The 13,850-nt window shown below is 41.2% G+C and overlaps 1 protein-coding gene across 2 annotated transcripts in view; it reads left to right on the forward strand.

Annotated features, from left to right (window-relative positions):
* The first annotated feature begins 215 nt into the window (after nucleotides 1-215).
* The window catches only part of Pinx1 (PIN2 (TERF1) interacting telomerase inhibitor 1), a 73,793-nt gene continuing 60,158 nt past the window's right edge, over nucleotides 216-13,850 (forward strand). For both annotated transcript variants that reach the window (XM_076852258.2, XM_076852259.2), the window contains exons 1-2: nucleotides 216-343; nucleotides 12,405-12,514. In XM_076852258.2, coding sequence (XP_076708373.2) covers nucleotides 325-343; nucleotides 12,405-12,514 — 129 coding nt within the window. In that variant the 5' untranslated portion in view covers nucleotides 216-324. The remainder of the gene's footprint in view (nucleotides 344-12,404; nucleotides 12,515-13,850) is intronic.

The raw sequence follows: 13,850 nt of genomic DNA on the forward strand, positions 1-13,850 counted from the left end.
TAAGGGCGGTGTTCACAGAGCTCCCTCTCCCGAGACAGCGCTGCGTGCGGGCAGACGGCGGGTCAGCGACTCCGCGCGCTCCAGCCCGCGGCCTGGCCGCGCCTCTCGCCCCGCCCCGCCGCCCTGGCGCCCCTCCCTTCCGCGATGGCCCCGCCCCCGCCCCGCCGCCTTGGGTCGCGGAGAGTCGCGCGTTGCTGACGTCACCGGCACGCGCCCCGCCGCTGCCGTCTGCTGGCGTGCTGGTCCCGCGCTTCCACCCTGTGGGCTCGCGGCCGCCTGGTTCAGCAGTCGCCGAAGTCCGGAGGCCCGCGCGCTGCACCCAACATGTCGATGCTGGCGGAGCGTGAGTGTCAGACCTGGAGGCCCGAGCCCGGCGCCAGGGGGAAGGTGCCGGCCGGCGCTCAGTGGGGCGGGGGCGACCGAGGTCGGGGTCCGGGCGGCGAAGCAGGGCTCAGCTCGCCCGGTCGGCCGCAGAGATGGCTCAGCCCTGCCTTTGCCGAAAGTTAGCGGCCGGTCGGCTAGAGAGAGGCGGGTCCTCACTCTCGGACCTGGACGCACGCAGTGCGTTGGAGAGGGAGGCAGGACGTCCTGGGACTCCGGCTGGTTCCTTCACTTCCCAGGCCCTCAGTTTCCCCAGGTTAAAGAGAGGAAGTGGGCCCCAGGATCTCTCCAGGCTGTGAAATCCAACTGTCGAAGATGAACTGGACCCAGAAAAAGAAAAGCAAAGGGTCAGAACGTCAAACACAGGCAGTCAGCCTTGGGGTGGGGGTGCGAGGCTAACGAGTGTGTCCAGGAGCTTGTTAGTTGGAGTTACTGCTCTCTGGAGTCTTGGCCGCAGCGCCCAACCCTGCTTTAGACATTTACCTTCTGTGAAGTCCACTAATTCCTCTTTCCTGGAGAAACCGACTTCTGGATGGGACATGTAGCTAAGGTTGCTTGCCACCAGGTGGCAGTCGTGCCATAGTCATGAACAGCCGGCCCTTAACTTGGAAGTTGTATGCTGGCTGAGCAATGAGCAGAAAGAAGCCCCTTATTTACAGACCGACAGCAGCTTTGCAGGGATTTTGCACAATAAATGCTGTCAACTTCCTATTGTCTAAGAGACCATTGAAGGATTAGGAGCACCAAAGGAATTTGATCCCTGTTTTACAGGGATCTCACAATCCCAATTTGACATCCCTGTTTTACAAATCTTCTGATTTGATGTGGTGATCTCTACATCTTCACATTTTTGCCAGTAAGAGCAGGAATTTTTCATTATTTTTAAATAGAAATTCATAGAAAGAAATTTCTTTCTTATGAGCCTTTAAAAATGACCTGGAAATTGGAACCTAGACTGCTAAGATCTTTTCTGGTTCTCAGTCTTTGATGAATGCTTAATTCAGCATGCACTCGGGAACACTGGCCCTGGTTCTGCTATTTGTTTATGCCTATTTCCTTGATTAGGTTCTGAGTCTTAAAAATTTCTTCTCACTATTTTGGCTTAAAAACTCATGAGATGGTTATCTGACAACAGTTTGGAGTGTTATATGGTATATAGGTGTAAAGTGCTATCTGGAGGTATCAGTAATTCAAACTGCATGATTTCCAGAGAATGTTTTCAGTTCTCTTTCCTCCAGGATTACAAATTTTCAAATGTTTGTCATGATAATATATATAACATGTGTTATCTTTTTTCACAATTTGCTGAGTTAATATTTATGTCATTCCCTGTGATTAGATACTTAGGATTAGAGTTTTCATTTTAGAAATTGGAAAGTAGAAGCATAGAAAAGTCCCATAATTTGACTATCTAATGATTTTTTTCCGATAGTTTATAAAAATGGGATCATCCTATAGGTTCAGTTTTGTATACTACTTTTTACCCCTACTTAACATAAGGTAGTGAATATTTTCACTTCAATAAAATGATGTTTCCTTTATTCTTGCTGAATGGTCTATATTTAGGCTTTTTTCAACATTTCATTTATTCTGCTTTTTAAATTTACTAATGGTTTTCTTTTTATTTCTCAAAAACATTCTTCAGCTGGGTGCAGTGGCACATGCCTGTAATCCCAGTGGCTCAGGAGGCAGAGGCAGGAGGATTGTAGTCAAAGCCAGTCTCAGTGAGACCCTAAGCAACTGTCTCAAAATAATAATGGTAGTAATAATAATAAATAAAAGGGCTAGGGATGTGGTTAACTCCCTCTGGGTTCAATTCCTGGTGCTCAATCCCCAGTACTGCCAAAAAAGAAAAAAATCTTCAGCCTGTGTTTAAATATCAGATACTATTCTGTTAGTCTTCCTCATGTAAGACAAATATTTTATTAGTCTCACTTCTCAGTCTTATATAGTTTGCAGTTTTAGGACCAGGCTTTTTTTTTTTTTTTTTAAATCAACATATTACTTTTTCCATGATGTTTCCTTTCGAAGACCTATTTATTTATTTATGTATTTATTTATGGTACCAGAGTTTGAACCCAGGAGTGCTTAACCACTAGCCACATCCCCAGCCCTTTTTTATATTTTAATTTGGGACAGGGTCTCGTTAAATTGCATGGGACCCTGTTAAGTTGCTGAGACTAACTTTGAACTTAGGATCTTCCTATCTTAGCCTCCCAAGTTGCTGGGTTTACATGCATGTGTCACTGTGCCTGGCTAAGACAAATTTTGACCTGTAGTCATTACGTTTTATAATTATAATACTATAATTAATGGCTTTTAACGTTCATTGCATTAAAATTTCATATGCAATTTTCTCAATCTTGAATATGTCTTATAACTTTTTTAAAATATTTTTTTTAGTTGTAGATGGACAAAATACTTTTATATTTATTTATTTATTTTTATGTGGTGCTGAGGATTGAACCCAGTGCCTCATACATGCTAGGCAAGCGCTCTACCTCTGAGCCACAACCCCAGCCCGTTGAATAACTTTTTAATAAAAAATACATGGGCAGTGTATTTTGAGCTCTTGAATATCTTAAAGTGTTTTTTGAAAAATAGAAAAGGTAGAACTTCTGATCCTGGCTGTTGGGACTCAGTGCACTATTCATAGTAAGCTTGGTGCTGGCAGAGCTGTGTGCTATCAGGCATGAGTGACTGAAAGTGAAGTCCATTGCATCTCTGGTAGAGAGGGTTGTTTATTGGGGTGACCTGAAACATATCCTGGTGGAGCCATTTACAATTAGATCTCCAAATAGGAGGAGCCCCTGCTAGAGAATGATTGAACACATTGTCCCAAATAATGATTTAGCAGATTCAGTCCACTCTACTTGAGGCCTAGTGCTGTCCCTTATACTGCTGTTCTAGGTTGTCTCAGGGTCCTCAAGTGCTAAGAGCCACAGCCAAGTAATAGGATGCATGGCATTTTTGGTTGAAAGGTGACACCAGCAAGCCACTGAGATGATATGATTATGTTAAGATCTGCATTCATATGGATATTGGACTCCTGCTGTTCACCTTGGCCTGCTACGGGACTCCTGAAGAGTTCCCATTGGTTGGGGAAGTGCGGTAGGAGGGAATTCCAGAGGAGGAACTTCCTTTTGGGTTCCGGGAGAATGCCGAGTGCATCGGACGGCAATCTTCCCGGGAGCGTACGGGGCATTGGCGGCAGTTTCAAAAATAAAGTTTGTTCCTGCTTGAGTGGCTTGTGATTTTGTGCCCATCCATACTGCGGCATTTGGTGGCCCGTATGGGGAACGCCTGAAGCTTGGAGGTAAAATTGCTCGCCCCTAAGGGAAGGCAAGAGAATGGGTGACCATTTCTAAAAACAATGTGTTCTTGTTTTGATTTATTTTGTTTTTGTTTCAAGCTGCCTATCCCTAGAATTTTCTCAGGCAAATTGGGAAAAATGGTTGGCTCAAGGTTTGAAGTTGTTCGCCCCTGAGAAAGAGAAAATTGATACAACGATTTTTTTGTTTCATTCTGTTTTGGTTTTGTTTTATGCTATCTTATTGGGTTGCATTACCTTTATAGAAGATTAGAAATTAGTAAGAAACAAACCAAAAGACTGTTAAGTAAATTGTTAGAGGTCCAGACTATGGTAGAAAACATGTTAGGTCAAGCAAAAGAGAAGGTCTCTCGAGATGGTCAGACAGGAAAATTTAAAGGAAGAAAGCTTAGAGGAAAAACAACCATCGGGGGGGAACTACAACAGGAGGCTGCTGCTAACTCCATTCTGTCAACAGAGGGCGTAATTCAACCATCTACAGCTGAATGGCTCTCAACTCCCGTAGTTGATGGACGGAATCCTGAGGCAAGACCTCAAAGATTAGCATGCCCTGTGCTTGAGCAGGCAGGAGGGCAACGAATTCACCATGCTTTAGATTTTAAAACAGTGAAGCAGTTAAAGGAGGCTGTAACAACCTATGGTCCCCAAGCACCCTTTACCATAAGTATGGTCGAATCTATTACCAACTTGGACATGACACCAGCAGATTGGGCTAACGTGTTGATCTGTGCTAAATGGAGGACAATATTTGTTATGGAAGGTTGCCAATGAGGAATTTTGCACGGAGACAGCTAGGCGAAATGCTGTAGCCGGTTACCCTCAAAGAAATCTATAAATGTTGTTAGTAAAAGGACCTTATGAGGGTCAATGGCAACAAATTGAATATGATCCTGGTGTATACACACAAATTGCTGTAGATGCGGTTAGGGCATGGAAAACTTTACAGGGGCATGGAGATTTACAAGGACAATTATCTAAGGTAATACAAGGAACTAATGAACCTTACGCTGAATTTGTAGATAGGCTTATTCAAACAGCTTCTAGAATATTTGGGGATACAGAACAGGCAATGCCATTTATAAAACAACTGGCTTATGACCAAGCAAATCATTGCTGCAGAGAGGTCATTAGACCATGGAGACATGAAGATTTAAACACATATATTAAATTATGTAGAGACATTAATGAACAAGGGCAAGTCTTGGCAGCAGTACAACAGGCTTTAGATGCCAGGCCAAAAACATGCTATAATTGTCATCAAACAGGACATTTTAAAAGGAGTTGCCCCATAGGAGGAGGGTTTAACAAAGCTAGGTATCAAAGGAATAGAATACCGGGAATTTGCCCACGATGCCATAGAGTGAGACATTGGGCTAATGAATGCCGTTCTCAAAACATCATAGAGGGTACTCCGTTATCAAAAAACGGACAAGGACCAAGTGTTTACCCACGATATCGTGGAGAAAGGCTTCAGGCTCCATTGCCAAAAAACGGACTGAAGGGCCCAACGCTCCGGGGCCCAAAATCACAAATATACGGGGCAATGGAGGAACCCAGCAACTCCATCAGGGTAGTGCCCAGGACACATTATCCATTAAATCCCTCATCAGACAAACTAGAGGGAGTGCAGGGTTGGACATCTGCGCCTCCGCCAGAGCAGTACTAACTCCAGAGATGGGAGTTCAAATCATTCCCACAGGAGTAAAAGGACCTCTTCCCCAAGGAACAGTAGACTTATTATTGGGACGCAGTTCTTCTACACTAAAAGGACTTATGATAAGTCCTGGGGTAATTGATCCCGATTATGAAGGTGAAATAAAAATTATAGCTAATTCTCCAAAAGGTATATCAGTAATTTCACCAGGAGATAGAATAGCTCAGTTATTAATAATACCCAGCCTGCATGATAAATTTTCTAGTCATACTGTAGAAAGAGGTTCCAGGGGATTAGGCTCCACAGGTGTAGATTGGGCTATGCTGTCTTTAAATTTAGATTCTAGCCCCATGCTAAAACTAAATATTCAAGGACATGAATTTAATGGGCTACTGGACACAGGTGCTGACCTTAGCATCATATCTCGTCAAGTTTGGCTAAAACATTGGCCATTACAACAAGCCACTCAAACGCTTTGAGGCCTAGGAGTGGCGACTAATCCCCATAGAAGTGCAATGGTATTAGATTGGAAGGATCCTGAAGGATGTGAAAGAACTATACAGCCCTATGTATTGGATCATCTTCCTATAAATTTGTGGGGACGAGATGTCCTAGATCGATTAGGTTTGACATTAACAAATAACATCAATCCTAACGCGCCCACTACTAGGACTAGACTTTAGGAAAGAAAAAAGATTAAGAGAACAAGAACAAGGTATAGCAGCACCAATTCAAATAGATCAAGGAATAAATAGACATGGATTGGATTTTCAGAAAGGGCCACTGAGACCATCAAAATTACTTGGAAATCAGAAAGACCTGTGTGGGTTCCTCAGTGGCCCCTGACTAAAGAAAAGATACAAATAGCCCATGACCTGGTCAAACAACAATTAGCGGAGGGACATATATAACCTTTCGTATCTCCCCATAATACTCCCATTTTTGTCATTAAAAAGAAATATGGTAAATGGAGATTATTGCAAGATTTAAGAGCCATTAATAATGAGATGGTTATTATGGGACCTGCTCAATCAGGGATTCCCCAATTGTCTGCTTTACCAAAAACCTGGTATGTTTTAGCTATAGATATTAAAGATTGTTTTTTTTTTTTTCAATTCCAATTCATCCTGAGGATAGTCCACATTTTGCATTTACTATCCCTGCACTAAATCATGAAGGTCCTGATCAGAGATATGAATAGAAAGTACTCCCTCAAGGGATGGCTAATAGTCCAACTATGTGTCAAATTTATGTTAAGAAAGCAATCCAGCCACTTAGAAATCAAAATCCTGAACTACAAATATTTCACTATATGGATGATGTGTTATTGGCACATAAAGATAAAAACACATTGCTAGAATGTTATGCCACACTTACAAATTTATTAAAAAATTATAATCTAGAGATAGCAATAGATAAAGTACAATTAAATTTTCCAATTAATTATTTAGGAGTTCTATTATCCTCAACCATGGTCCGTCCACCAAAAATTCAAATACGAGTAGATCAACTCAAATCACTTAACGACTTTCAGAAATTATTGCTAGACATAAATTGGATAAGGCCTTATCTAGGCATACCAACAGGAGAGCTAGGACCTTTATTTGATATCCTAAAAGGTCCATCAGATCCAAATTCACCACGCATGTTAACGCATGAAGCAAGAAAGGCATTAAAAATCATTGAAACATATGGAAAATATGCATTTGGATAGAATTGATATAAGTTTGCCTTTGTTATTTATTGTACTACCAACAAAAAATATTCCTACAGGAATATTTTGGCAAGAAGGTTCATTATTGTGGATACATTTATCTTATTCTCCTAACACTATTCTTACTAGATATCCTGAGGCTGTAGGACAATTAATACTCAAAGGAATAAAAGCAGCAAAGGGAGTGTTTGGGATTTCTCCCAATAAAATTATTACTCCATATACTATGGATCAAATTGATGAGTTAGCTAATGAGTTAAATACTTGGGCAATAATCATGTGTAAACCTAATGCTTCATTTGATAATCACTTACCGTCTAATCCTTTGTTGTCTTTTTGGTCTAAGCATCCTGTAATTTTTCCAAAAATGACAAGAAAAACCCCTATCATGAATGCTCCAAATATATTCACTGATGGGTCAAATAATGGTACTGCAGCAGTAGTTACCCCTGATCAAACTTTTACATTTTACCCAAACAATCAGCTCAAAAGGTAGAGCTTAATGCAGTATTAGAAGCTTTTATGATGTTTAAAGATTCTGTATTTAATTTATTTTCTGATAGTCAGTATATAGTTAATGCTATAGTATCCCTTGAAGATGCTGGTAGGATTTCCCCTTCTTCTACTGTTTTCTCTTTGTTTTCCACTATACAAAGTCTAATCTGGGACAGAAAAGATCCATTTTTTATAGGACATATCAGGGCACATACAGGATTGCCTGGAGCCCTTAGTTTGGACAAGGAATTAGCAGATAAATCTACACATAACATACATATTTTCTCCACAATAGAAGAAGCTATAAATTTTCATAAAAGGTTCCATGTCAGTGCTAATACTTTACAAAAGCGTTTTAAAATAACTAAAGAACAAGCCAGACATATAATAAAACAATGGCAAAATTGTGTGACATTTTTACTACAAGTTAATCTTGGAGTCAATCCTAGAGGACTGATACCTAACCATATTTGGCAGATGGACGTCACACACTTGCCAGAATTTGGAAAATTAAAATATTTGCATGTTACAGTTGATACTTCTTCCGGATTTTTGATGGGCTCCCTTCATGCCGGAGAAAAAACTAAAGATATTATAGCTCATTGCTTACAAAATTTTGCCACTGTGGGCGTTCCAAAACAGTTTAAAACAGATAATGGTCCTGGTTATGCTTCTACCTCTTTTAAACAATTTTGCTCATCATTTGGCATTACTTACATAACAGGAATTTCATACAATCCACAGGGACAAGGCATAGTTGAAAGAGCTCATCAAACTATTAAAATGTACTTATTAAAACAAAAGGAGGGAATTGGAAAGGGGTATATATCCCCCAAAGATAAACTTAAAATAACCCTTTTTACTCTAAACTTTTTAAATTTGGATTCATCAGGGCTTAGTGCTGCAGAAAGACATTTGTATCCAAAAAATGTACATAAGCCTAAGGTACTTTGGAAGGATATTCTAATAGGACAATGGAAAGGTCCTGACCCAGTGATTATCTGGAGTCGGGGCTCTGTTTGTGTGTTTCCACAGGGAGAATAGCAGCCAATTTGGATTCCAGAGAGATTAACCAAAACAATTTCTACAGACCAAAAAGAAGATGATTTGACTCAAATCCATAACAGCTGATATGCAGAACTCCAGCTTTGCTATTCTTACATCTGCGACAGTGATTAACCAGGATGCTTTTTCAATATCTATTTTATTATTGCTTTTTCCCACATCATAAAGTTCTATTTTATTTTTGAGCTCATACAGACCTAGGTTAATGTTTTTCTGATCAGTTTTATTTTTTGACTGTGGAGTTTTTAAACTTTGCAATGAAGATTTCACCTATATAAAGCTACAAAGCCTTTACTATTGTCTTATGTGTTGTATGTTACGTGTGCACACTTCTGTTTTGTGTTGTATGTCTATATGTGCGTATGTCCATATATCATATATGAGGAGCACTCATGAATAAATGGATCCGAATTTTTTTTTTAGTATTCACGTGATTTTAATGGTTTAATTTAAATTGGGTAAACAGCTGTTGAGGATTGTTTTAATATATGAACAAAAAGGAGGTTAACAGATCTGTTTGTTTACCTTCACCTTTCCTTTTCATTATATTTAATAATTCTGTTCAGGATTATGTAAATTGTTCAGAAAATTGTTTTCTTAGTACCTGTTGGAATGTTACATAATTTTTTCTAGCATCATTGTCAGAATTCCTATCTTCATCCCAGTGCCGGTGAAGACAAAGATAAAACCAAACTACAGTTTCTTCGATAGTTATCACAACAAACTGTATAAACTGATGCATCAATGAATAATAACTCAACAAGTAATGCTTATTCAAGGAGTCAATTTATTTTGGGAGGAAATGGACATATTGATAGATTCCTCCACTCTGAACTGCTTACAGAACTTGCCTGGACTATGTATCATTTGTATGCATTGTGATCTATCTGTTGATGCAGCGAATTATGGTAGTGCTGGCGTATCTTTGCTGATGTGATGCAATTTTTCCTAAGGAGCCATCAATTGACTTGGTGTCATGGCATTTCTGTATCCTCCTCCCTTCTACTAGTGATGGTCTAATTTTGGGGGCCAACAGAGGTGAGGCAAAGAACCTCACCCCCCCCCATCGGCACCAAGGCCAAATTTGGGGGCCAACAGAGGTGAGGCAAAGAACCCCACCACCCCCCCCCCACTGGTGCATAGGCCTATCCACAAGTATGGCTATATGCTGGACCGGTAGTCAGTGACGGGTATGATCCAATTGCAGTGGTATCAACCTAAGACAGGAGGCTGACGCCTAGAGGTCAGTTCATCCAATGACGGGTAAGAACCATATGTTGAATTGGACAAACCTAACAGGCAGGGTCCCTAGCCACATTGCTTGTTGCTTAATTAAACAGAAGGGGGGAGATGCTAGGAGCCACAGCCAAGTAATATGATGCATGGCATTTTTGGTGGAAAGGTGATGCCAGCAAGCCATTGAGATGATATAATTATGTTAAGATCTGCATTCATATGGATATTGGACTCCTGCTGTTCACCTGGGGGGGGACTCCTGAAGAGTTCCCATTGGTTGGGGAAGTGGGGTAGGAGGGAATTCCGGAGGAGGAACTTCCTTTTGGGTTCCAGGAGAACGCCGCGTGCGTTGGTTGGCAATCATCCTGGGAGCGTACAGGGCATTGGCGGCAGTTTCAAAAATAAAGTTTGTTCCTGCTTGAGTGGCTTGTGATTTTGTGCCCAGCCAGACTGCGGCACTCAAGCCCACCTGCAGATTAGTCTTCACTGGAATTCAGGTAGATGACTCAGCACACAGTCACATGATTCAGGTTTATTAGAGCTAGAGGATACTAAACCAAGAAGGAAAGGGAAAAGACACATGGGGCAAAGTCCTAGAGAGGCTAGGCACAAGCTTTCACAAGCTTAATTCTTCAAACAGGGAAGTCTCAGAAGGAAAGTGGTGTTCAACGTGAGCCGCTTGTACAAGTTCTGACTGTTGGGAACCCTCCTCAAATCTAGGTTCCATCCAGAGGCTGACCTTGTCAGCAAGACTTTCAGAGGGTAGCATTCACCCTGCTCTTAGCTCTTTTTTGCACACAGTCTTAGCAAGGCTGACATCTGAGCACAGAGCAGATGGGGTGAGTCAGTCAGATCTGCCAGAGACAGCCCCCCCACCGTTGCTATCTTTTGGTGGTGCTGGATGTAACCTAGGGTCTTGTGTACATACCATGCACAGAGATAGTCTTCTTGATAGGATTTCTCAAACTTGAAAACTTGTACAACACTAGAATGAGGAAATGTTGCAGGGAAATAGGGAACGTATCATAAACAGGCAACGTGGACTAGAGGCATTTCTCTACAGAGAGTGGGCTAATCTTCTCAGAACTGACTCCTTCGTCCAGGCCTCAGTCAAGACCTCTGGCAAGCACAGTGCAGAAATATGGACTCCAACACACCACTAACCAGCATGCATAGCGGATACTGGTTAATAAGGCTTATCTCTGGTATGCTGTTCATTAGCAGAGACAGTGCTATGCTGAATATTTACCTAGGTAAGTCAAGTGGTAACTGAGCCACATGGAACATTTTTTGGGTCATCTTTTTCTTGTAGAACACTATAAATTTGAGTCCAGCGTATTTTGCTTTGTAAGTAAACTTTTTTCTGCTTACATGCTTTAATGGGTTTCTTTTGCCAGGGTGCCCGTAGTTAAAGGTCTCAATTGATTTTTTTGTGCAGCACAGTGTGCCCCTTTGACTGGATGTTGTTTTAAATCATGTTATTAAACTGCTATGGTCAGAGGCGGCTGTTGAGAGTCAATGTGTTGGATTGATGCAGGCAGTGAACAATTTCTGGTTGTTGGTTATTTATTTGCTTCTAAAAGAATACTTTAATGAGACTCAAAGCAGGTCCCTTGATTCAGTTATGTTACTTTTTCCTTTTTTTCTTTTGCCTTTTCTTTCTTTTTTATTTATTCATGCATTTTTTTACATATTTATTGAGTGCCCAATATGGGCAAAGTGTTTTTTTTTCTATTTTTACTTCTTGCAATGAGATATAAGAAAGACAAGAAGTAAATATCACTCTTAAGAAGGTTATGGTGCAATAAGAAACATAAAAGACTGATATAAATAACTATAATGCAGTAGAATATCAATGCAGTGCCAAAAGAGAAACATAATTTCTTTCAGATGTTCAGAATGAGAAGGAAGAGTATGGTTACTATCTTAAGGTCATGTGTGTGAAGGTACAGTTGGCAGTCCCTAAGATCTTATCACCAGTGGTAAATTGTGGATTAAGAAAAGCTTTGAAGTCAGTAGGATGTTAACGTTTTATAAGAGATTTGGTTTTTGCTTGGGGACATTAGGCAATTTCTTTCTCTCTGTCTCAGATTTTATCACCTGAAAGGTACAGATGAGTATATCTCCCTTCACAGGATTACCATGAAAACAGGATCTAATACATTATAGCATTTGGCACATACTGAGTGGCAGTGAGAGCTGTGACGAGGGCCCCTGTTGCTGTGGTAATAATGCTGGCCTTGACAGGTGTTTTTAGTCGCTGCCCACAGGTAAATGTGAAGGCCCGACTGATGATGGCACATCAAGTGTTGTTTGAGTGTGTCACATTTAGAGGGAACAGCTTACTCTTAGAGGTCAATTTGTATGTTAATGCAGACAAGGGGAAGTGAGCCAGTTGTCTGCATTCCACTGGGTGTTGGATCTACTCTGTGTTCACTGAAGCCCATGCAGGTCCTGTGTGCAGGTGTGTGTATCCTTGTATCTCTGGTTTGAACCTTAAGTTGTTGATGAGACTTTTTAATTTATAGGTCGGCGGAAGCAGAAGTGGGCTGTGGATCCAAGAAACACTGCGTGGAGCAATGATGATTCCAAGTTTGGCCAGAGGATGCTAGAGAAGATGGGGTGGTCTAAAGGAAAGGTATTTTGGAGAAAAGCAAACCAAACCAAACCAAACCGTGAGCCATGCCAAAAGATTATGAATGAGGAGAAAACATCCTTCTACTAGGAGTCTGAGAGAAATTTATGTTTTGTATAGATAAGTGATTTTTGAGATAAATTGTGTTTCTAGATGTTGATAAAATTAGAACATAAATAGATTAGCTCTCTTTTTCATTTAAACTGCTGTGATAAGCATCTTTTTTAGACATCACCTTTTAATTAGTTACATTGGAATCATACTTAACCTTCACAGCTTCATGCTGTCGAGTCATTTTTAATTCCCCTCTGTAGCTAAAACACACATGTTTTCTCACATTCCATTTATTCCTGACTCCGGTAGGGCTCCTGTTGTATCTCCACACTTATTGATTCTTGTCAAGATCTATGGTAATCTTGTCAAAGCCAGTGGGCTCCATTTTGTTCTCATATTATGTAGCCCTGTAGCAGCATTGGGCACAGCTGTTCCCTCCTTGAAACACTCGTATTTTGGTGTCCACAGTACAACCCCCCTCCCCGCCTTTTTTTTTTGGCCTCACCAGCCACATCTAAATTTGTTGCTCTTTTTCTTCCTCTAGACTTGAGCTTTGGAGCTCCTCTGGTCCGGCTCCAGGCCCTTTTTCTGTACTTCTTGGTGATATCAGTCATTGACATGCCATACTCTAAGTTACATAAAGTCCACAACTAGTGCCTGTGCTGTTTCTAGTCCAGGTCTGTCCTCTGCTCTAGGTTTGCAAATTCATTTGTGTACTGGCTTTTCTGCTTGAGTGAGCACCTCAAGGGTGTTATTTTTATTGTAAACCTCTTGACCCCTCCACTCTGTCTTTTCCTTTCCAAGTTGTCTTGGTTTTTGAAAGTGGTACCATCTCCCCTTGCACTTGAGCCTAAAACCTTTAATTCCCACGTCCTCTGGAAATTTCTGTGTTTACAGCCCACCGCCCTGGCCCAGCCACTGTCATCGCCTATCCCAATCCCCTCAACACCCTTCCCATGCCTCCCCACCTCCCTTTTCCTCTTGGGATCCATTTTGACCTACAGCAGCCGGCGTGATCTTTTAAGGGTACACCTTAGAGCATGTTATTCCCTTGTTTGATATTTTAGTGGTTTCCAAGGGTTTTTAAAAATCAAATTTTACTTTACTTGGAAGATCCTGCAAGGTCTAGCCCCTTTCTGTCATTACATTCTCTTGGCTTACTTGACGTGGGTGTTGTTCAGGTCCTCTAGAGCCAGGCCATGCTTACCTAAAGGTTTTTGCATTTGCTCTCCTCACCTGAATCTCACGAGCGTATTGATGCAGGACCTGGAGTATACCTCCCACT

This window comes from Callospermophilus lateralis, chromosome 4 (assembly GCF_048772815.1).
Source record: "Callospermophilus lateralis isolate mCalLat2 chromosome 4, mCalLat2.hap1, whole genome shotgun sequence".
NCBI classification, from domain to species: domain Eukaryota; kingdom Metazoa; phylum Chordata; class Mammalia; order Rodentia; family Sciuridae; genus Callospermophilus; species Callospermophilus lateralis.